Below are 25,386 nucleotides of genomic sequence, written 5' to 3' on the forward strand. Positions count from 1 at the left end.
GTCCTGGGTTTGTGGCGCGGGCGGGGTTGGGGGAGCGAAAGGAGGAAGAGGGTAGCCAGCCGGGCGGAGAGGAGGGGCCCGAGAGAGTCTAGACAAGAAGTGAGACTGCAGGCAATAAAGGTAGAGGCAGGAAGAAATGATACGATGGAAAGTCAAAAAAAACAAAACACACACACAACCAGAAGACAGGTTAAAGGTTGGGCCTGTGAGGTAAAACTGCGTCCGTGCGTGTTCTTTGAGACTTATTCAGTTAACAACACATATTAAACACCATATGGTCCTCCTCAGAGGGACCCTGCTGCACACTCCCTATACGTCAGAAATAACCTACAAACGAGGCCGGGCTAAGATGACCGGGAAAGAGAAGAACACTTTGTGTGTCTCCTCGGCTGCCTTCTGTCCGACAGCTGTCAGAGTCAGAGCTTCCTATTTCACATGGGTCTGCGTCTGAAACCGTGGCAGCAATTTCAGACCTGAGCCGTGGGAGGCAGCGTCTCTCTCAGCCTCGGATGTGAGTCCCGGATGCCCCCCCCCACCCCCATCCCGCCCCACAATCGCAAGCGGTGGCGGCATCTCAGTCGCTGTGAGGAAGCGCTGACCTCCCTGGCGGGCACCGGGCCCCACACGCCTTCTTCCTGCTCGCGCTGCGGGCCCGGAGGCTTGTGGGTAAGGAGGAGGACGTCAGCGCCGACTGCAGCCGGGACCCCTAGGAGAGGGCTCCGTGCCCGTCACGTGCCTGGGCCGTCTGCTGCTCACTGCCAGGCCTTCCCTTCGAGGGATGGGAGGGCATTTGCCCTCGAGAGAGCTCACACAAGAATGAGCGGAGGAAACGAGAGTCAAAATTCTCTGTAACCCTCTGAGATCTCCCCATCCTAGGAAATTTATGTTAAACAATAGAAGGTGTGTGACACAATAGAGTAGCCTTGCCGGAGTGTGCAAAATTTTGTGATATTTCCTGGGGCCTGGTGGTGATGACTTAGAACGTTACGGCACAGAGGGCAGCCTGGGTGGCTCAGTGGGTTAAGCCTCTGCCTTCGGTTCAGGTCACGATCTCAGGGTCCTGGGTTGGAGTCCCCGGGGTCCCAGCTCTCTGCTCAGCAGGGAGTCTGCTTCCCCCTCTCCCTCTGCCTGCCTCTCCATCTACTTGTGATCTCTGTCAAAGGAATAAAAACTTAAAAAAAAAAAAAACTTAAAAAAAGAAAAACGTTGTGGCACAGAGACTTGAATGTAAGAAGAAAATACAGGCAACAGCAATCAGATGAGGAAACCTATCCTCTGTGCTCTGTTCTGAGAATAATAAAGCTATGTTACTACTAGATGTTATACTCTGCACTGACATTGTAGTTCTGGATCTGTTTGGCACGGCCACAAGAAATTTCTGATATCTTTGTCTTTAAATATCATTTAAACAAATTAAAAGATTCCTACAGATCAATTATTTTAATGACTACTAATTATGTTTCAGGTTTTTAAAAACATAAACCTTTTAATTATACTATAGATGATATTGAGAATTAAGCATTCCCATTACTGTTAATCATTAAATATTTCCTTCTTTCCCTTAAAGATTTATTTATTTATTTATTTATTTATTTATTTGACACAGAGGGAGAGGGTGCAGAAGCAAGAGGAGAGGCAGAGGGAGCAAGAAAAGCAGGCCTCTTACTGATTCTGGGATCATGACCCGAGGATCATAGGATCCTGGGATCATGGGATCATGACCTGAGCTGAAGGCAGATGCTTAACCAACTAAGCCACCCAGGTGCCCTATTCATTAACTATTTCTAAATGTATGCTTATGTAGTACCTGTTTTGTGCAGTACCAAGAGTTAAAGGAATCAGTAAAAAGCACATTTTTGTTTGTTTTAAATGTCTTTAGAAACAGACCTCTTTTAAAATTATATTGATTTATTTGATGAGACACAGCAAGAGAGGGAACACAAGCAGGGGGAGTGGGAGTGGGAGAAGCAGACTTCCCATCCAGCAGGAAGCCTGATGCGGGGCTCCATCCCAGGACCCCAGGATCATGACCTAAGTAGAAAGCAAATGCTTAAGGACTGAGCCATCCAGGTGCCCCTGGAACACATACCTCTTAAAGGGGGCCCCTTGAGCTTATTTCAGTTTGATTGTGTCTCCTGGAAAGACAGGTTAAATTGATCTTTTTTTTTTTTTTTTTATGATCTTTTCCACCTTCATCCTTCCTCTCCATCTTCCTGTATATTCCTTGTTTTGTTGATAAATTGTTGCCTTGACCAGATATCTGGACTTTTTCTTGAGGAGAATTTGGTAAGTTTTCCCCAGGGATTTTATTTTAATCTGTTTCTCTGCTGACAAGAGTTTAAAATTAAAGTTCTGGGAGGCAGATATATAATCTCTTCCTGTGAAACAAGAAAACATACTGTTAATAACATTTGATCTTGAGCTATATTTAGGGAAATGACCATTAAAGTTAATAATGTACATTTTTAGCATCTAACATCTTCTGAGGTTCAGATCACACTTTGTCTTCTTCATACAAAATGAGCAAACAATTCATTAAGACAGCAATCTAACACAATTCCCAGGGCCAGAGTTAAAGAGAAAGGAATTTTTTGTTTCTCTTCCAAAGATTATATCCAAAAACTCCTTACATGATAAATCACTTAATCTTGAAAGTCAAAAAATTTCCAGACCTGATAGCAGAAAGCAAACATTGCTTTGAACGAATGGATTTCAACAGGAAGGTTCTTAACCCTTCCCTTTTTATAATAGGATTGCTGACACGTGACTGTAGTAGAAAATCTAGCTCATCTTTCCAATACTGAGCTTGGAATCATTCATCTGGTTTATGAATACTTAATGATTTTACTGTGCCTGTTTGTAAGTGAATACAATGCATGAATAAGAATATTTCCTGGTATAAAATGTCTCCCAGGGAACTGAAAGGCATATTTTTGTATCTTTATGATCTTTTCCAGAAAAGTACATGTTCATGTTTGTACGGTGATTAATTTGTGGAATTAATGTGAAAATTATAACTACCTAGACTCTTCAAGCTCAAAATTTGCCATCGGAAATTTTCAGGAAAGGAAAGGGAGAGAAACCAAGGCTTTGTAGATTTTGTTAATTCTAGTAAACATAGAACGTGAAGTGAAACCTTTATGTGGAAACTCGGGTATCCAACATGCGCAAAGGGCCCTCTAGTGGCCAAACTGAGAAGTTCTGCCTATTTAACACGGTAGATCCATTTGGTTTTAAGCCGAAAAATGCTTTGTAGATTAAAAGCTGTCTACATAGACAACAACAACAACAACAACACAAAACCTTAAATTGAATACCCGCCATCTTTCATTCTTACAAATGTGCAGCCCAGATGAGTGAGTTCTGTGGTCAGCTCACATGTTAAGTACTCTCCCTGTGAAAACGATTCCTTGTTGTCTGGTAGTCCAAGCGGATCCACTAAACATTTTGTTTTCTTTCTAGAGCCAGATGAAACGGATGGGTAGAGGTAACAGGAGAGCGAGAACATTTCTATATCTATCACTTTTCCAAGACGGCTCAGTTACCCAACCTAGGAACTGAAGTGCCCCCAACCTGCAGTACCTACGTCACTGCACAGTTAGACTATATATCTTAAATGTTATTTGAGATTTCTCCACAAACTACTGATCACAAACCATACCTGTTAAGCGAGCATTTATAAAGCAAATTACTTTAGTGGAATTCAGATTTCCATATGAGGATTTCACAGCATTCCTCTCTTAGGCCCCGGAGAAGGGAAAGCGATGTTTTCCTAACCATTCCCGCCCTTTCTGCCACTCCCTCTCCGCGGAACTCTCCGCGCCATCCCAACCCCGGCAGTTGTTGATTTGTAAGGGTTGGGGGTGGGGAGAGTACATCAAAGTGATGTAATTCGTGACTTTAAGATGGTTACCATGGCGACTATCAGGCATATTACGCTATCCGTAGGGTGAGAGGTTCTTTAGCCTTCAACGAGCATTTTCGGGGACATTAGCCCACATGCCAGAGAGTGGAGACAGGCGGAAAAGCGTCAGTCTTGCCCCCTGCCGCAAGACAGACTCTGCTTAAACTAAACCCAACAGAGAGGTCATTTTGCCGGTGGGAACTGGACCTTGGCTACCTCCAGGGCTGCCGCACCGAAGGACGCCCTCCCGCCCCATAATCTGAGAGCTCATTGGTGGGTGGTGTCGTCACTCAGAGTGACGTAATGGGAGAGGAAAGAGGCGGAGCCATAGAGACTTCTCGGGCCCTTCTAGCTGGGGACCTGGGCGAGGGGGGTTTGGGAAGGGACTGGAGGACTGAGGCAGCCGTTCCGGGGAGCCCGCCCGAGGAGGTAGGGGTGGGCTGGCCAAGTCCTTAGGCTGTTACTTGGTGGACCTCGCCTACCTTTTTTCCTCCGGAGCCCGCTCCTTCCGCATCCTGCTCTTCCCATCAGGGCCCAGGTTTCCCGACAGCTTCCAGTTCCCCACCGCACTCGCCTTAAGCCCATGACCTCGTGCCCCTGCACGCCCCCCAGCTTTGGAGCTCAACCTCCATTTTCCCTCCTTCCGTGCTTCGCTTCTTCCTTTCTCTTCCGTACCCGGCGCCCGGCTTCTCCTTGTCCTCCTTCCATGAACCTGGATCGCCAACAAGGTTGTCCTCCCCGTGCCTGCACCATCCCCGCACCCAAAAACAAAGAACCGCCCCCCCCCACCCCGCTGCCGCAAACACAGTCCACCAACACACTACGTGCACAAAAGCCGACGGCGCGTTTTGCCCCTGTGTCGTCAAGGGCCAGAAGCAAGATAACCCGGGGAGCCTGGGGCCCCGCGTGTGGGCGCGGGCGGCGCGAAGGCGCAGGCGGGGCTCCCGGCCGTCCACGCCTAGGAAGTGGTTACCCACCGCTCAGGGCGGGAGTGCCCAGGGGCCAGAGAGCAGGTTAACCGCCTGATCGGGTGTGGCTTGCCTCCAGCCGGAGACCACCCTCCCTTAGCCTGGGTTTAGATGTTCCGAAGTATTCTTTGAACTCCCGTTCAAAATGTCAGCTCTGTGGTTGAGGTTTCCGTCCAGGAGAGGACCCTGGTCTGCGCCTTTTCCAGTTGCAGGAAAGAAAAGTTGACGCTAAGAGATACTACCAAAAAACACCTTGCTGCCCTTGGCTGAAAAGGACTACAGGATGGAGAAAGGTTTTGATAAAGCTTGTTTAAAGATAGCTCAGTTTGGACTCTGGAGAATCATCAGTACAGGAAACCGATTTACCTCCACTTGAATTATTAGTAGGTACCAAGTATTATCTTCACTGCTACATAAATGTGGTTAGTGAATACTTTTTTTGTTTGTTTGTTTAGTAGGCTCTGTGCCCAGCATGGGGCTTGAACTCATGACCCTGAGATCAAGACTTGCATGCTCTACCTTAGCCAGCCAGGCACCCCTGCTTTTCATCTTTAAAGTTTGGGGCAGCTTGGCCAAGTATGGGAAAAAGCTAACTGAAACAAATTCAGGATATTTTATCCTACCTGTATTTTTAGGCTACAAATAAGTGTGTATTGCTTAACTTCTTAAATACCTGGCAACTGGGGCACCTGGGTGGCTCAGTGGGTTAAGCCTCTGCCATTGGCTAGGGTCATGGTCTCAGGGTCCTGGGATAGAGCCCCACATCGGGCTCTTTGTTCAGCGGGGAGCCTACTTCCCTCTCTCTCTGCCTGCCTCTCTGCCTACCTGTGATCTCTGTCAAATAAATAAATAAAATCTTAAAAAAAATAAAATAAAATACCTGGCAACCATTCAAGTAAGTTACTAGGTGTTATTGACCAGAAATTAAAAAGTCTTTAAAGACCATATCACCATCATGAGCACCATGATGTTAGAGATCATTTCTATTTGTTGAGAACTCAAAAGTACAATTCTCAAATCCAAGCTGAGAAAACATTCAAGATTGTTGGAAATGATCTTGAGAGAGATTTTACACCTTGAATGGAATGTGGAAATTTTCTACCTCTGCAGTAGTAAACCCTGAAATCCTGGTGTCTTTATAACTGATGTGTTCTTAAAATACTGAATTACTTACTTAATCCTTCTGTCTAGGTTCCTATGTTGGCTAGTTGAGACAAATATAAGTATGGCCTTCTACAATTATAAAACAGTCTTAGCTATTGCCCGGACAAGGTAAGCCATGGAATCCCCACTTACCCTGCAATATTTATATGAACTTTTTTCTAGACCAGAAAGATATATGTAAAAAGATAGGCTTGTTCCACAACAAATGAAAGCTTTGTTGGCTTTAACTCTACTGCTTTTTAGGAAGCTGACATTTTATTGTATTTAAACTTACCCCAGTTTTTCTATATGCCTTAGAACTCAGACTGAGTAATCTTTAGATGTATGGCACAGGTAAGAGAGAAGATGTAATGGTTTTAGAGTGACACCTCTGTAACTGATGAATGTTGCGTGGGCCCTTAGATAGAAAAATGAGCAAAATGGCTGTCAAACAAGCCAGGCCTGGGCATATACCTGTGCTCGTAGGCCTGTTATCACTTATTTATTCTAAAGAATATTCACTGAGAACTTACTGTGTGCCAGATACATTGTACATTTTCCCTTTTGGCCCTTCAAAAAGTCTTTTATCTTGGCATGCTTCAAAAACAGTCTGAAAGAATGGAAAAGCCATCTCTTTGCCAGAAGAAATGTCTTTGCCAGGAACTTTCTTTGCCTAGATGGGTCTTATTTTTATTTTCAAACAATCTGATGTGCTAATTTAACTGAAGATTGTGAGCTGTTGCAAAACGAGAATATAGAGATCCCCAGCTGGGGTGCCCAATTTTAGTTCTTATTCCTAACATTCTTAAGGAATTGTAGGTGAAGGGCATTTGGGACATAAATGCCTCTCATTTGAGGGAGTCCATGGGCACCACACAGACAAACCAGTATTATGTTTGGTTAATTTCCGCAGAGACTGTGAAGTGTTTTGTTCAAGCAATATTCCTATTGTCAGCAGAGTAACCAAAGATGCAAGTGTTCCACCTGTTTTATTATAGTAGATAAAGACGACACTTTCAAACACAACCCCTGGCGGAAAAATGTTTGCTATTAGATTTTTAAATTAATAGTTGCAAAGTTTTGTGCTCATGTCAGCACTGCATATACTAAAATTGGAACAGTTCAGAGATTAGCATGGCCCCCGGCACAGGAATAATTCCAGAGTTTCTAACTTGTAACATAGCAATTATTTTTAGGAATTAACTTATTAATATTTCTCATAGAGTCTATCACTCAAACATAAAGTGACACTGTTCTTCAACTGGGGTAAAAAGTTATATTTCCTTCATTTGTGAATATCATCTGCTTTTAAAATATGGCTTAAAAGCCGCTGCTTTATTTTAACCATATAAATATTGATTTCTTTAGTTTGTAAGTTGATAACAATATGTGCTCAACTCAGAGGATGTTGCTCTTTATTCCAGATTCCCTAGCTATTTTGTCCATCCTACCAGCTCTTATTCCCCATCATTTGCATTTCTTCACTTGCCAGATTCCCATTTAAATAGAACATACATCAAGAACTGTGTAAGCAAGAAGTACTCGTATCCTAATCAGTCAGGCAATAAAGTACTTCACCTACAAGCTAGAATAATACAGAAGCTGCACACATCAACTTGCTGGTTCCAAAAGGTCCCTGGTAAACCTCAACTGCTCCAAACCCCAAAAAAGCATCAGGCGACAAGCCCTCAGCCCACAGAAGGAACTGGCACGAAGATTAAGGAGGAAAAGCGATCTTACAGACAAAGAATTATGGATGAACTTAAATATTATTACAATGGATTCTACTTGCTATGGATTGACACCAAAGTTGCTGCCAGAATGGTTTGGAGGCTGTTGCATGGACAGGTGCTGACCAGACGAGAGAGACGAAGGGTAGGCACGAATCATATTTGAGACAGAAAATGTAAAGTTAAATTGAATTATTCGGGAACCAAGTTTTTTTTTTTTTTAAAGATTTTATTTATTTATTTGAGAGAGAGAATGAGAGAGCACGAGAAGGGGGGAGGGTCAGAGAGAGAAGCAGATTCCCCAATGGAGTTGGGAGCCTGATACGGGACTCGATCCCGGGACTCTGGGATCATGACCTGAGCTGAAGGCAGCCGCTCAACCAACTGAGCCACCCAGGTGCCCTGGGAACCAAGTTTTAAACTCACTTGAGAAATTCATCCCAAAATCCCAAAGTAGGAATAGTAACTGATAGTGAGAACCACAGTTTCTTCCGGAGTTTCTTATTTGTCTGAAACGGACTTACTGTGCAACCTTAGGCAAGATTCTTGAGATTTGTGCATATTTGCCTACAAAGTGGTTATAATTGCGTTCTGATCTCCCCAAGGGGTTGAGAAGCTTCAGGTTTGATCTGTGCACCTGAAATAGAAAGTAGTGTTAATATATTAAGTATATGCTTTTGGGAAAAATCAGTTTTTGACAGATACTGAACTATTAAAGTACAGACTGCTAACATAGATGAACGCTAACAAGAGATGACGCCAGCAATGTTTTGATCGTCATAGATTTCCTTGAAGGTGTCTCATAGATGTTACTTCAGAGCAATGGTAAAAAGGAAAACTCTACCTTTCCATTTTATACACAGCTGCAGAAAATCTGTCTAGGGTTTTTAACACTTCAAGGACCAAGGTAGGCTTTTCTGGTTTTGTGTATTTGTTTGGGGCATGTCCTAAAATAATGAATATTGCGTATGCATTTAATTCTTTAGCTCTTGAGGACTTGTGCTGATTTCTTCCGCCTGGTTCCATTTATGGTTTTCATAATTGTACCCTTCATGGAATTCTTATTACCAGCATTTCTGAAATTCTTCCCAGAGATGTTGCCATCAACTTTTGAAAGTGAATCCAAAAAGGTATGTAGGATTTTTTAACTAAAAAAAAAAAAAAAAAAAAAAAAAATGGACCCTATTCTTTAGTTTTAAGTTTGTAGAAAAATTGAGTAGAAAGTACAGAGGGTCTTGGATACTCCCCCCATTTTCCCGGTTGTTAATGTCTTGCATTTGTGTGATCTGTTTGTTACAATTGAAGAACCAATATCTAGATAGTATTAATTAAATCTCCTACTTTACATTAGGCTTCACTCTTTGTGTTGTACTGTTGTATGGGTTTTGAAAAATGCATGATGTCATGGTATCTACCATCACCCACTGCCCTAAAAATGCCCTGTGCATCATCTGTTGTTCCTCCTACCTCCTCCAACCAATGGCAAGCACTCTCTCCATAGATTTGCCTTTTCCGGAATGTCATAGAATTGGAATCATACAGTGTATAGTCCTGTCATGGATCATTTCTTTCTATCACTGCATAATATTTCACTGTATGGATGTGCCAGGGGGTGTTTCTCTGCTCACCCGTTGAAGGGTATTGTGTTTGATTCCAGTTTTTGGCAATTATGAATAAAGCTGCTATAAATATCTGTGTGCAGGGGTTTGTTTTTTTATGATCATAAGCTTTCAACTCATTTGGATTCCTAAATACACAGGAAAGCAATTACTAGATTGTATGGTAAGACTATGTTTAGTTTCATAAAAAAATAACTGTCTTCTGAAGTCCCTGTACCATTTTTCATTCCCACCAGCAATGAGAGTTCCCATAGCTCTGTATCTTCATCAGCCTTCAGTGTTGTCAGTGCTTTGAATATCAGCCATTCTAATAGGTGTGAAGTGATTTCTCATTGTTATTTTAGTTTGCAGTTCTCTGATGACATGTGATACTGGGCATCTTTTCATATGCTTGTTTGCCACCTGTATGTCTTCTTTGGGGATGTATCTGTCTTTTGCCCACTTTTTAATGGAGGTATTCGTTTTCTAATTGTTGTCTTTTAGGAGTTCTTAATACATTTGGATACAAGTCTTTTAACGGATATGTGTTTTGCAGATATTTTCTCCCAGCTTGTGGCTTGTCCCTTCTCTTAACTGTCTTTCACAGAGCTAATGTTTTTGATTTTGTAATTAAATATAAGTTATCAGTATTTTTTTTCCCCCAGATCATGCTTTTGGTGTTGTATCTAAAAACTCATTGCCAAATTCAAGGTCACTTAGGTTTTCTCCTACATTTTCTTTTTCTTTTTTTAATTTTAAGTAGGCTCCACACCCAATGTGTGGCTTGAACTCATGACCCTGAGATCGAGAGTCCCATGCTCTACTGACTGAGCCAGCCAGGTGTCCCTCCTACATTTTCTTCTAAAATTTTTATAGTTCTGAGTTTTACATTTAAGTCTCGGATCCATTTTGAGTTAATTTTGGTAAGAGGTGGAACATCAGGACTAAGATTCATCTTTTTCTTATTTATGTGTGGATACCAAGTTTTTCTAGCATCATTTGTTGAAAAAAATGATCCCCTTTCCATTGAATTTAACTTGTTTTTCACCATTAAAAAAACAAAGGGAACAAAAATCAGCTGTTATTGCAGTGACTAGTTGAACAGTGGGCATGATTTAGCCAGACAGACCCTTTCTTTCTTGAGAGTAGTCCTAGAGGAGATGGGTCCTCGTTGGATGGTCACTGTGATGGTGACAGACTGGGAAAGCTAGGGGCCCCTTTGTTCTTTCCCTTCTGTGCCACTCTACTGGACCAAGGTCTGAAGGCACAACCACATGATGAGAGGATGAACAGGACAACTTTTAAATTGGATCAGGAAATGTTTTCTAGAAGAGGTAACTATGCAACCGAGACTAGAAGGATGGTAGAATTTTGCTGCAACATTTGAAAGGCTTTCTGGATAGAAAGAGTAGCACCTAAAATGGCTTACTTGTGTGAAAGAGTTGGACATAATCTGAGACACTGAATGCTGCTTTGTGGGTGGAGCAGGGAAGAGACAGAAGTGATGTGTTGGGGTCAGGTTGGAAAGCATCTACCACTCTAAGAAATTTAGACTTTGCCTTTGACCATGGCGAATAATGGAAGGTAAATTTAAGGAGAGGGTGGGTAACACAGTTAGATCTGTATTTTAGAAAAAACTATTTTGCTGGCTAAAAGGATAGAAGAGGGCAGGGCCAGAGGAGGGATTTCCCGATTTCCGGCTGGCATGCTATTATAGTAGCACAGGAGAGATTAAATTATGAAAGTGGCATTAAGAATAAAAACTTGAAGATACATTAGAGGTACATGTAAGGGGTAGAATCAAATTGGCATATTTGACTGGCAATGGTTTAGTTTACTTACATTTAAGATAATCAGGACCTAGAATTAATACCGTGGGATTCCAGGGAATGTGTTCATGAATTCAGGAAGGTGGGGGAGAAAGGAAGTGGTTTATCTAAAGATTCCTCATTCCTCAATGCTGCTCATTCCCCAGATACACATCCATACACACCATGGCTACAGTTTTAGAAGATACGTTCTCTCTCTTTTCTTTCCATGGACTAAAGCAAATGAGAAAATGAGAGAGAGAGAGGTGGTGTGGTGGGGGGAGGAAGTATGGGGGGGGGGGGATGGGAAGAAGCAAGACTTCCTATTTATGTCAGATCAGAGAACCCATGCATTTCTCTTTCATAGTACTTATTTATTATACTTTAATTTGTAGAATTACTGGATGATCATTAGTCACTAATGTGTGTCTTTCCCATTAGACTAAAAGTCCCATGAGGGCAGGAATTCTTATCTGTTTTTGCTCAATTTATCCCTAGTACCTAGTGCAAGGTAGATGCTCAATAAATAAATGAATAGATGGATGGATATGGATATAGGAAATGGATAACTAAATGGGTTCTAATGATGGTATTGCCATTGGCGTTGTGTGATTTTTTTTTGGTTGAGTTTTTTTTTTACAGACAGAGATCACAAGTAGGCAGAGAGACAGGCAGAGAGAGAGAGAGGAGGAAGCAGGCTCCCCGCTGAGCAGAGAGCCCAATTCAGGGCTCGATCCCAGGACCCTGGGATCATGACCTGAGCCAGAGGCAGAGGCTTTAACCCACTGAGCCACCCAGGCACCCCTTGGTTGAGTCTTTTAAGATTTTTCTAAAAATTCATGATTGCTATGATTGGCTAATCATTAGAATCTCTTGGGCAACTTTAAAAAAAAAACAAACACAGAAAATCTTATTCCTCTCCATCCCCGAGTCCTGACCATGGTTATTATTTTTTTAAAGATTTGTTTATCTATTTTAGAGAGAGAACGAGCGAGCACATGAGTGGGAGTGGCAGTGAGAAAGGGAAGAGAGAATCCCAAGCAGACTCTGCACTGAGCATGGAGCCTGACGCAGGGCTCAGTCTCATGACCATGAGATCATGACCCCAGCCAAGACTAAGAGTTGGATGCTTAACTGACTATGCAACCCAGATGCCTCTCACTATGGTTATTTCGACAATGCTACCACACTGCATTTCTGATAATAAATGAAGTTTTAGAAGTACGCATTAACATCCTGTCTTAAGAGTATACATTTAGGGGCACCTGGCTGACTCAGTCAGTAGAGCATACAACTCCTGATCTCAGGGCTGTGAGTTCAAGCCCCACCTGTGGAGGAGAGATTGCTTTAAAAATAATAATAATAAAAGGAATGTACATTTAATTCTCTTTTGTGTAGTACTTTGTTCATATCTGTTATAACACTTAAGTCAGTGTATTATAATTAATTGTATCTGTTTTGCACTGAAGTTATATGCTACTCTAGCATAGAGTTAATTTCCTAGTTTTCTTTGTTTGTGGCCCACACAAAATCTGGGACCACCCTGGGATTGGGGGCTGGCTCAGCTAGCAGCCTAGATGGTTTATACCAGACTAAGAGATAATATCTCATTCTAAATAATGACAAAGCCTTCCATTGAGGGGATATTTTGGATCTATCAAATATTTATGGCCATCGTATTAGTAAGAGATAAACGGTAAGATTAAGGTGGCAAGTTGCAGATAGAGACTACTTTTTATTTGGTTCTCACAAAACCCATTTAACTAGGTTTGAAAATAGTATTAAGTTGCAAAATAGGGATGAACGATAACAAGGGTGACAATTCTTTTCCTCTCATTTTTATCTAAGAACTTGTAAACCTGAAGGATCGATTAACTTTCTCCTCTTCCGTTATTAAGGAGGAAAAACAGAAAAAGAAAATGGCTGCGAAGTTGGAACTAGCAAAATTTCTTCAAGAAACGATTACAGAAATGGCAAGGAGGAACAGGGCCAAGCTGGGAGACGACTCCATACAGTTCTCCTCCTATGTCAAACAGGTGTCAGTCTCTTGTGGTTACACTTATAGGTACACACCTAGGTTGTGGAAGCAACGTCTAGGCTGGCGGTTATATGAAAGTTTCATGTCATTGTGGATCGTCCAAATTGTTCACAGTCTCTGATGGCAAATATCTAAGTTATACACATACAATATTGCAAACATTTACAGTAGTGTGTACAAAAACCTACCTTAAAGCAGTCATGTATTGGAAAGAACCGTAGATTTAGAGCCAAACTTCTGAACTACTCCTGATTGTTCAGCTGACTTAGGCTGACTTGGAGACTACCTTATGCCTCTTGGCCCCACAGGGCCCATTTCCAGATGTAAGACAGAGTCTATGAACATGCTTTGGTGTGTATTTCAAATAGTCTGCAGAGAAGGTTAAATTAAGAAATACATTTTATAATTGATAATTTTTTTTTAAAGATTTATTCACTTATTTTAGAGAGGGAGAGTGTACGTGAGTGGGGGGAGGGGGCAGAGGGAGAGAAATGATCTCAAGCAGACTCCCATATGAGCTCAGAGCCCAACCTGGTGCTCCATTCCATGGCCCACGAGATCATGACCTGAACCTAATGCTCAACCTACTGAACCACCCAGGAGCCCTACAAAATACATTTTAATGAACCTCTTTGTCCCGCTGCCTAGGTCCAGACAGGCCACAAGCCCAGCACAAAGGAGATAGTTCGATTTTCCAAGCTATTTGAAGATCAGCTAACCCTGGAGAGCCTAGATCGACCTCAGCTGGTTGCCCTCTGCAAGCTTCTAGAGTTGCAGGCCTTTGGAACCAACAATTTGCTCCGCTTTCAACTTCTGATGAAACTAAAGTCTATAAAAGCAGATGATGAAGTAAGAGCTGAACTGTAGCCGTCAGGGAATTAGCCCGGCTGGGAGATCCTTTAGGGTGACTTCGTGATAAAGAGCTGTATCTTCTCTTAGATCTTCCACTGGACGGGTTCTGGCAAACCACTGAGCAGTTTAAACAATCATTACCATGACAATCTGAACCCGGATTACTCATTTTAGGAGTTGTTTGTCATACTCTGACGCACTTTTCTGGAGAATGCCCTCATAAGCAGTGATTTAGTAATCTACATCAGTTAGGACCCGCTAGAAGGAACAGCAGCCCAGGAGGCTCCTGAGTCTTCCATTGCTAAGGACAGGGCTCTGCCCTCACACCTCAGCTCCCCTTCCTCAGAGCTGGTGCCGACATAAATATTCTGCTGGGTGAGTTAGTCTGATAAGAAGGATTGGCAAGACGTAATGCAGGGAGGGAGAGCCCAGCTTAGACATCTGACGGGGGAAAGGCATCGTTAACTACTAATTAGACTCTTAAAAAATGGAAAGAATGTTTCTTGAATCAGAATCAGCTGCTTTCAAGCATTCTGCCTGAGGGAGCAAGATTCCCAGAACTGAGAAAGCATGATCCCGGTGGCCTCATTTAGATTTCAGCTGTTGCTTTCAGAATTTTGGAATAAACAATACTGGTCCCAGGAGTACCCTAGTTTTGGGTCACACCAAGCAGAAACCGTATTATGTATCGAGCGAGTTTTGTGGACCAGAGTTAGGGCCGTTCCCGGATGGAGGTAGGAGGATGGTAAGGGAAAGGGCGACACTAGGACATCCAGCAAATGGTACACTGAGAGCTTTTCAAGTGGAATATTTTCTAATGAATCCTAAAGCTGCCATGAAGGGGAAACGCGCATCGAGAGGGGAGGGGATTACTTTGGTGACAAAGTGTTGGAGAGGAGTTATGGGACTATTTCTGATAGTGTTAATACCAGTTGGCAGAATTCCCTTCATTTTCAGCTGCTGCACCTTTAGCCTGCGAGAGGACAGGTGTTGCCCCTGATTTGTTGGAATTTGGGATTCGGTAAAACTGGAACCAAAAGGGCCAATACCATTCTTTATGTTACTTTCAGGTAATTGCCAAAGAAGGGGTGAGCGCTTTGAGCGTGTCAGAACTGCAAGCAGCCTGCAGGGCCCGGGGGATGAGATCCCTGGGTCTCACTGAGGAACAGCTGAGACAGCAGCTCACAGAGGCAAGTCACAGCTCTCCGGGGCCCTTTCCACTAGAACTCTGTCCCTTGCGCTTTGTAGACCTCACTCTGATTTCTGTTTTTCAGGCGAGCCATCCCACCTAATTTGCCTTCTTTAATTGAGCAGTGGGACGCTGAAGAAGCTAGATTTATTTTTGATGGAGACAGGGTACTCTATCAGTTTTCTTTCTTTTTTTAAGTTTCACTTAATTGACATACACTGCAATATTGGTTTCTGGAGTAGAATTCAGTGATTCACCATTCACGTACAATACCCAGCGCTTGGCACAAGTGCCATCCTCATGCCCATCACCCATCGAGCCCATCCCCCGTCCCCCCTCCCTCCATCAACCCTCGGTTCCTATCCTTAAGAGTCTCCTCTGGTTTGTTTTCCTCTCTCCTTCCACCCTCCCCCATATGTTCATCTGTTTTCTTTGTTAAATTGCACATATGAGTGAGATCATAAAGTATTTGTCTTTCTTTGACTTATTTCACTTAGCTTAATACACTCTAGCTCCATCCGTGTCCTTGCAAATGGCAAGACTGCATTCCTTTTGATAGCTGAATAGTATTCTATTCCTTCTTTATCTAATCATCAGTCGATGGACACTGGGCTCTTCCCGTAACTTGGCTATTGTTGATAACGCCGCTGTAAACATCAGGGTGACATACGCCTTTGGATCTGTTGCTGCATAAACAACTATCACAAACTTAGTGGCTGAAAACAGCACCCCATTTATTAGCTTACAAGTTCTTTTTTTTTTTTTTAAGATTTTATTTATTTATTTGACAGACAGAGACACAGCAAGAGGGAGCGCAAGCAGGGAGGGTGGGAGAGGGAGAAGCAGGCCTCCTGCTGAGCAGGGAACCTGTTGCAGGGCTTGATCCCAGGACCCCGGGATCATGACCTGAGCTGAGGGCAACCGATTAACGACTTGAGTCACCCAGGCACCCCAGCTTACAAGTTCTGTCAGAAGTGCAGGCTGTGTTTTTTCTGGAGGCTCTGAGGGAAGATTCTACTTCCAGGCTCATTCAGTGTGTTGGCTGAACTTAGTCTTTTGCAGCTGGAGGACTGAGGTCCCATTTCCTCACTGGCTGGCTGTCAGCCCCAGGCTCCTCAGCCCTGCAGGCCCCCTGCATTCCTTACCTCCAGGTCCCGTCCCTCTGCAAAGCCAGGAAAGGAGAGCTTCTCACACTCTAGCCCCCCATAGGCCTCACATATGAACTCTAGCTCCAGATTTAAAGGCCTCACGTGATTAGATGAGACCTCCTCAAATAACTTCCTGCTTTCAGTTCTGCTGACTTGGGGTCCTAATTATTTCTGCAAAATCCCTCACAGCAGCACCTAGATTCATGTTTGAATAACTGGGAGAAGGTGTGGTTACACTAGGGACTAGGAATCTTGGGGTCACCTTAGAATTTTACATACTCAGGGTATTTTAAGGGCCTGGGCAAAATTCTTGAATTCAAGGCCTGTTATGTGTGAATCCATCTGGAGGTCTAAGCCTTGCCTGAGGGCTTTACCTGGGACTACTTTCCAGTTAGTACCCCAAGCCAATATAAAGTGTTAGCTTTGGCAACAGACGTTTAATATTTTCCCACTGACAACATATTTTAACTAAGAGCATCAGTGTTTTTTTGTTTTATGATTTATTTATTTTAGAGTGAGAACACCTGCACACATGAGTTGGGGGAGGGACAGAGGGAGAGAATCTTAAGCATGGGACCTCAGTCCCCGCTGACCACGGAGCTAGATGTGGGGCTAAGGTGGGGCTTGATCCCATGACCCATGAGATCATGACCTGAGCCAAAACCAAGAGTCGGATGCTTGACCGACTGAGCATAGGCATCCCAGAGCATCATTGTTTTCAATCAAAGCAGTAACTCCTATTAATATTCTCATTCTTGGGGCTCCTGGGTGGCTCGGTTAGTTAAGCATCTGCCTTTGGCTCAGGTCATGATCCCAGGGTCCTGGAATGGAGCCCCATATGGGGGGGGAGCCTGCTTCTCCCTCTCCAGCTCCTCCCTTGCTTGTGTTCCCTCTCTCACTATCTCTCTCTGTCATAAATAAATAAAATCTTTTTTAAGAAAATAAATTTTAAAAATGAAATTCTCATTCTTGTAACTGTAAGAAATGCTATAAAACATACACAAATTATTTTGGAATAGGAGCCACTGTTGTGACTTTGAAACCACGTCAGGTAGCTATTTCCTTTTACATGTTGGACCTGCTCTGGCTGGAAGATGAACATATTGTAGGGAAAGTTTCTTAAAATCACTTATTTCTTTTTTTTAATAATTTTTAAAAGATTTTATTTATTTATTTGACAGAGAGAGATCACAAGTAGTCAGAGAGGCAGGCAGAGAGACAGGGGGAAGCAGGCTCCCCTCTGAGCAGAGAGCCGGATGCAGGGCTCGGTCCCAGGACCCCGAGGCCGTGACCTGAGCCAATGGCAGAGGCTCAACCCACTGAGCCACCCAGGTGCCCTAAAATCATTTATTTCTTGAACATAGAGTATTAAATGGATTCATACTGTCAAATAGCTTTCTTGAAAGAGTGTACATTTTTCCCACAAAGGAGTGAGGATACCGATCCAACAACATGTGATAGTCAACACTACGTATTACTCAGAAATTCCTGTGTTAGGATACAGGCAGGCATTTCACAGAAGGGAAACTCTTAAGATGATAATCATATGAAACATCTTAACTTCGTAAGAAGATAAAACAGATATCACATTCACCTGTTAAGTTGGCATAGATCAGTTTGATAACACACCATGTTGTTGAGGGTTAGGGAGAGGGGCACTCATGCATTGCTACTGAAAACCTCCACGGAATCTTTCAAAATTTAAAAATGCATTCACTGGGCACCTGGGTGGCTCAGTGGGTTAAAGCCTCTGCCTTCGACTCAGGTCATGATCCCAGGGTTCTGGGATCGAGCCCCGCATCGGGCTCTCTGCTCAGCAGGGAGCCTGCTTCCTCCTCTCTCTCTGCCTGCTTCTCTGTGATTTCCGTCTGTCAAATAAATAAATAAAATCTTAAAAAAATAAATAAAAATGCATTCACTTTGACCTAGAAATTTCACTTGTGTAGTATGACATATCTATAAAATTATCCACTGCAACACCATATATAATAGCAAAAGACTCACCCTTGTCCTGCCGCTGCTCCCCAGCATGTGCCTGGGGAAGCTGATGAAGCTAGGGAAGCAGTTGGTGATGGTGGGTCACACCCAGTTTGAACATGCTGGAATTCTGTCCTGTGTTATTCTCCTCCCATCTCCAGTGGCAGGACCTCCACCTGAAGGAGAACGTCCCTCCTTCTCTGTTGCTTCTGTCACGAACCTTCTACCTGATCGATGTGAAGCCAAAGCCAATCGAGATACCACTAAGTGGGGAGGTGAGTACCTGGGATCTGGATTTCCATAACTGGGGCCTCTCCACAAATGTCTTATTTCCTCTTGCAGTTAGGGTGGGTATTTCTTTTTGAGTATCTTTTGGCACTTGGTCCAGTGGACTTTAAAATCTTTTTAAAAATTCCTTAAAAAAATTAAAATTGCTAAAGCTAACTCTAGCTATAGGGCTCTTACTGTCTTTGTCCCAGCTCAATTTAGGAATCCAGTTTATTCCTTCTCCTGAACCATCTAGAGTCTTCGTTAGCGGCCTCTTGCTCTTCTGAGACTGAATGGTTCCTCGTCTTTCATGTCCATTTCATTTGTCGAGATTCCTATTAATTTTGAAGTGGTGAAAGGCCAGTCTAGAATGTAAACTTTTTGTCTTCCTTCCACTCATTTTCTTAGTCGTTTTGTGTTGCCTTTAATTCAGTAGCTCCCCGCCACCCCCTCTCTACCTCCAGCGTTTTACCGTAAAACCCAGGATTGGCCCAATCACTAGAGCATCTTGCTCTGGTCAGAAGGGGCCTCTCACTTCTCTGCTTTGTGGCTTCATGTCTAAGTCAGAATCTGCACAAGTGAGAAAGAGAGACCATTGTGGAAGATGCTGCATGTGTGGTGTAGCGGATGAATCCAATTTCTCTGGAGTGGGGACCCATCCGTTTTAATTTAGTTATGCTAGTGACTCCTTGGACAAGCCAAGGGAAATGATATGAAGTCCAGCATGAAAAATATACTTCAGGGAACACCCTCTTGCTTTGCCTTTCCATGTTTCCAGAGACTAATCAGATTTGGGCTTTGTCCAGGAAGGATTCTAGGGAGAGTGGGAGCAATTCCGGAACCCATACCATCTTTTAAAAGGCAGCCCACATGTTTCTTACTCTATATTTGGTCTTTAAGACTGACCAAATTTGTCATTCTTAGACTGCTCTCAGGTGCAAGGAAATCTTCGGATAGTACAATATCTCAGAGCCTAATCTATGTTCTCAGAATTTTTCTAGTGGGGCGTAAACACTTTAGCCAGATGTCGCTTTCTGGAATGTTTGAGAAAGACCTAGAAATTAAGGACAAAATGACAAGCTCCTAGGCATTTTATTCATTGCTTTTTTCTTTTTTTAATCCATGCTTTTAAACTTCTGTTTTCCATATATACAGAATGAGAATAAGTAGCATGCTAGGTTCTATACAGAATTTAGGGACATCAAGTTAAATATACTATAATTTAGGATATACGTAGCTCTTTTCCCTCCCAAGTACACAAAACAATTACTTATTTCCAAAGAGCAGTGACATATTTACTTTTCAAATCTAATTGTAATTCTCGAAGATAGGATAGCTAGCTGTTCTCAAAATACCATGTCTTCCATTTTCCTCGTGTTGCAGGAGCTTCTGTTAAGCAGCACCTACCATTTTAATAAATCAGACAAACTTACCATTATTAGACACCAAAAATGATAAAGGTATCAATTTTTACTAAGTTGTATCAATACTATTAGAAGCTGATGAGTAACTGAGAAAAGGCAACTTTTTTTTGCCAGACTGAAAACCGGACCAGAATTGGCAAATCAGTAGCTTAATGACCGCAGACTTTTTTTTTTATTTATTTTTTAAGTAATCTCTACAGCCAACATGGGGCTCAAACTCAAAACCCTGAGACCAAGAGTTGCATGCTTCAGTGACAGAGCCAGCCAAGCACCCCGACTGAGGAATTTTAGTTCTAGAATCTCATTCGAGGGCCACTTTGCATGTACGCCACTCAGTGCTACTAAGTTGCTTCTTCAGGGCCCTGCTTCCTACATTCTCCTAAAGGGCAGAGTTGGAAGAAGTTAGGGATTCAGTGAGTGGAAATCAAGTTGCACTAGAAAGCATTAACTACTGTAAAAGTTGAGTTGCAGGAATAGCAGAAAGCTGATGTTCATATAAAATACTTCTCTTCCTAGTCTTCCAAAACAGATATTCCCATGGAATCACCTCCTTCTCCTGGATCTAAGGAGACGCTGGTGGATTTAGCACCTCCACTGAAGGGAACTAAGGTTAGACTATTACTTTTCATTTGATTAATTAGGTTTCCCCATGAAAATAAGTTAATTTATCCTTTTTTATTATTTTTTTAAGATTTTATTTATTTATTTGACATACCAGGGGGAGGGGAGCAGGCTCCTTGCTGAGCGGAGAGCCCGATGTGCGGCTCGATCCCAGGACCCGGGGATTGTGACCTGAGCTGAAGGTAGAAGCTTTAACCCACTGAGCCACCCAGGCACCCCAATTTATCCATTTTTAACTCTTAATGAAACTGCATTTCAATACCATGGTGTTCTTTAATCAGGACTATTATTGTACTATTAGTACTATTGTAGTCTATTAGTACTATTGTACTATTAGTACTATTAATAGTACAATAATAGTACTATTAGTACTATTGTACTATCAGGTCAACATTTGGCTCTATGTAATTAGGTTCCAGATTTAGCCTTTTGAATCCTGTCGTGGAAGAGGTGGTAGTTACACGTTCCTGGGGGTCACAGCAGTGTGACTATAGATCTAAGACCCATTCTGTTTTAAATCAGTAACCCAACTCCCAGTTCTGCTGTTGAAGGATGAAGAATTTATGCAGCTGCCGCTGGTTCCGTCATCCCCCATAACGCCATCGACACCTATCCCGTTACCTAAGGGACCCATCGCTTCTGCTAAAGAAGCTGTGAGTATCTGAAAAAAGAACACCTTTGGTCTAGTTATTTTTAAGGGCAGTGAGGATCTAGAATTGTTACTATTGCAAAACACCACATGCTTCTTCCTGTCATCCAAACAGGAAGTTGTAGGCTGAACTTTCATCGTGTCATAACCACTACGTTTTTAAAATTCAGTTATCCAAAAGCCCCCTAAAAAACCCCCCAAAAACCCCAGCTTATCAACAAATGCAGTCATGGATGAGGCCTCAACACGTGAAGTCTAGAAGCTAATTACAATATAGGCAGACTCTTATTTTCTTTTGTGCCAGATGGAAATAGTTCCCATATGTTGTGTATTTCGCACAGGCTTCAAATGTCAGGAAATACTAGCAGGAAAGCAATTTAAATCTTAGGAGAAATGTATGTAAATAAGAAATTACTTATTTATCCACTTTTCCCCTTTGGGTGAAAGAATCTGGGACAAGGGCAAAAGCCTGACATAAGGAAGTGGCAGGGGTGTCCTGGGAGAGTTTGACCGGCTCTACTGGCCCCCAAGGGCCAAAGAAGAGAGCCAGCCAACACATAGACACCCAGGGCTGGACACACAGGGTCCTTGCTTGCAAGTCTTCTTAAATTTTATTATTAAGGTAAGTTGCAAACTTGGAGTTGACTTTGTGCTCTGTCATTTGATTAAGAAAACAGAAAAGGTGGGGCGCCTGGGTGGCTCAGTGGGTTAAAGCCTCTGCATTCGGCTCAGGTCATGATCCCGGGGTCCTGGGATCGAGCCCCACATCCGGCTCTCTGTTCGACAGGGAGCCTGCTTTCCCCTCTCTCTCTCTCCTGCCTCTCTGCCTACTTGTGATCTCTGTCTGTCAAATAAATAAAATAAAATCTAAAAAAAGAAAACAGAAAAGGGGCTCTTGAGGAACTTCCACATCTCGCTGTGAGCAGTGCCTAAAGTCCTTATGTTTTATACCTAGACACTCCAGGCCGAATCACAAAAGACAACGCAGAGCAGCAAGGCGAGTTCTAAAGGTGCATAAGGACCATGGGAGATGAAGCTCACTGTCGTCAGCTTCCTGCCCGCAGCGGTGGCATCCACGCAGGACCACCCAGCTGAGACAGATGCTCTGTGTCTGGTTTAAACAGAGATCAGCCGCGTCATCCTTGGGGCAGTCCTTTGAGGCCTTGTAACCTTTCCAGATGATGTCAGCAGTGGGACCAAGTTCAGACCATTTAGAAATGTAATCTCAAAGCCACCTTCCTCTGTACCATGACGTCATCCCACTAAACTGTGTGAAGCCCCCTCCCCGTGTTATTTTTGAACAGCTTCACATTCGTGTGCATGTCCTTTAAGGGAGGACATTTTTTTGCATAACGGAATCAGCTTGGCACCTTAGATTCCAGTAAGAACTTGGAAACTCCGAAACCACCAGGAGACCACCTAACTTTTTCAGGGATCCATCAGTAAGAATAGTGCCCTGGAAACAAAGCACCTTAATGGGATGGAATGGGCATATTCCCCAGTAAGGCCTTTCCGGATATGAAGAAGAAAAAGCTTTCTGGAGAAGAAAACAGGAGTTCAACAGACTGGCGATCCACAAGGCCTGGCTGCTGCTTGGCTGCTCAGAGGCTCCCCCTCTGGGGCCCCCGGAGCCTGCAGGAATCTGGGAGGCTGCCATTATTCCAGCACACGTGGCTTTCATTAGCCACCATTTTGCCAGGAAACATAATTACGGGTTTAAGACGTAACCATTTGTCTGTGCTGGGTGTATGCTTTTCTGGTGTGTGTGTCTTTCACAGACAAGACCATTTGTTAGTCATCGGGGTGGTTAAGAGTCTGACACAATCCCTGTGCTACCCAGTAACGAGTATTATGTTCAGATACTTATGCTCGGGGTTTTCGGGATGGTCAGTTCTGAGAAAACTTAGTACCTTGCCGTGCAGCTGACCCAGAGCTTTCTTCCTTTGGGGAGTGCTTAGAAAGAAGAGGTGTTTCGGTTTGTGGGTGATGAGATTGGTTTTCTTCGCTCTCGGTGAAATTGAAAGTGGTTAGATGGGAGTCATTGAAACCTAGTGCAACTCCAGTCTTCCTGTCTGGGATCACCTAAGTGAGGACTGTCATCAGTGCTTCCCAGCAAGATCTGTACTTTACGATGCTTTCTAAGCCTCCTCTCCACCAGAGGGAAAGCCCCACCCTGGCCTGCTAACACACTCCAGTTCCTCAAGAATGATGAATCCCTACTACGCAGCATTCAGTGGGTCTCCCCATAGGCCTAGCAAGGTGATTCACAATAAATTCTCCCATTTTTAAAACCAGGGGTGTTTATTTTAATTAGCTCACATTTCAAGTGTTGAATGTGGGCAAGGGATTACTTAACTTGTTCAATCCTGTTTTAGCGGAATGATTTATAAGGACTGCTAGGCTGTTCTGCAGTTCTTTCTGGCTTTTCCTACAAGGCAGAGTGGGAATGGTTACAGCAAGGGGCCCCTGGTCAGTTCTGGCTCCAGCTGGCTGGCCTTCACCTTTTTTCCTACATATAGGCATCTGAGACACTGAACATACCCCTCTTCCCATTCTTTGGATCATAGGTCAGAGAAGTCAGGATGTTTCTTTGGTCTCATCACCTAGAGCCCTTGGCTGTTGGGCTCTATGGGATTTTTACATCTAGCCCCTGCTGAAACTGAGCTAGCAGTGTTCTGGTAAATAGTTACCAACCAACTCTGGTTGGGGCACAGCCCTGGCTTATAGCATTTGCCTTCAGGCTGCCAACAAGAGGTCACTGAGGGAGTCAGGAAGAGGGGTGCCCCATTAGCACCAGCACAGTCATTAAATGGGTCACTTCTCTGCTCCAACACAAACATCTGGGAGGCAGTGTCCTTTATGTGGCCCTGAAAGCTTTTAGGTGCCAACCTGGAGGACCTTGCCCCAGACTGAATCTTCCTCAACAGCTGGGTTCTTGCTGACCTTCCATCCCCTTGGCTCTCCTCAGCTGAGAGTGGGGTGGGAGGCTATACCAGCGTGCTACAAAGCTTTCTCCTTCCCTGCACATGCCTAGGCTTTGCTGTGCCATCTGCGAATCATCCCACTGGGTGGGACTGCAGGCAGTTTTTAAAGGCCAGACCTCAGTGGTGCTGTCCGATTTGGCCGGCATCCCGTTCAGAGAGCATTCTGCCCCAACACAGAGGTGTTGGTGGCACCTGACATTTACGGACCCACACCTGTGCCACATGTAATTCTGTCCTTCAGTTGTTACGGCACCAGTCACACTGGTGACCTCAAATACACTGTCATGCTGTCAAACCTAGGCTGAAGATTTCCCAGTCACTACCAGTTAGCTCCCCAGAGGTCAGGTCAGACCTAGGGAACTTGGAAGCTGAGTGGAGCAGCCCCCTACGTTGACTGAGATCTTGGCCTGCTGGCTCCTCCCAGTGGAGACTGCGGGGCATGGCGGCTTCACCGTCACGGAAACAGATTTCTTGCTTCATCTGAAGGTCAATCTTCCTCACTTGAGGATCAATATAGTACATTAGTGGTGCCTAGGGACTGATGCTCTCCAGTCTATGGCAATTAGAAAAGGTGGAAAGGCAGTATTGATTAATGGCATGACGATCCCAGACCCTAATCTTTGAACCCTGTGGAAACCAGACAGATTCAGTGCCTCTGACAGCACAACGTCTTCATTAGATAGACTGGACTCCTTTCCTCAGGAGACCCCATCTGGTTATCTAAGTAAAATGGCCATTTCATTTTCTCTCAGGTCGATTTTACTATCTTTTATTTTAGACAGCCAGCTCCGTCTCTGGGGGAATTTGTGGGTGATTGGAGTGGTAACAGCAAGGACACTACGGCCTTAGTAACAGCGCCTTATGTTCTCCGGCACCTTCCCTAAGGCAAGGAAATCCTCCATCCACTCACACAACACTGCTTCAACGGAGGGCTGAGGTGAGATGATTGTCAGTATTTTAGAAGGAAAGACACCACTCTAAGGTCTCCAAGCAAATGATTTTAAGAGCAGAAATTCATTTCCTGGCTCTGTTCACCAAATGACGCCTTCTTTAAACATAAACACAAACTGTAATATGTTGACAAGA

At 43.5% G+C, this 25,386-nt stretch overlaps 1 protein-coding gene across 1 annotated transcript; it reads left to right on the plus strand.

Annotated features, from left to right (window-relative positions):
* The first annotated feature begins 5,027 nt into the window (after positions 1-5,027).
* LOC111144421 (leucine zipper and EF-hand containing transmembrane protein 2) lies at positions 5,028-23,551 on the plus strand. Its single transcript, XM_022498711.1, has 11 exons — positions 5,028-5,255; positions 6,064-6,144; positions 7,440-7,890; positions 8,732-8,875; positions 13,050-13,187; positions 13,838-14,038; positions 15,112-15,231; positions 18,517-18,630; positions 20,563-20,655; positions 21,219-21,320; positions 22,272-23,551. Exons 2-11 carry the CDS (start codon positions 6,098-6,100, stop codon positions 22,332-22,334), a joined length of 1,473 nt encoding a protein of 490 aa, XP_022354419.1. The 5' UTR covers positions 5,028-5,255; positions 6,064-6,097; the 3' UTR covers positions 22,335-23,551.
* The last annotated feature ends 1,835 nt before the right edge of the window (positions 23,552-25,386 follow it).

The sequence above is a fragment of the Enhydra lutris genome, unplaced genomic scaffold (assembly GCF_002288905.1).
Source record: "Enhydra lutris kenyoni isolate GAN:26980312 unplaced genomic scaffold, ASM228890v2 scaffoldscaffold11, whole genome shotgun sequence".
NCBI classification, from domain to species: domain Eukaryota; kingdom Metazoa; phylum Chordata; class Mammalia; order Carnivora; family Mustelidae; genus Enhydra; species Enhydra lutris.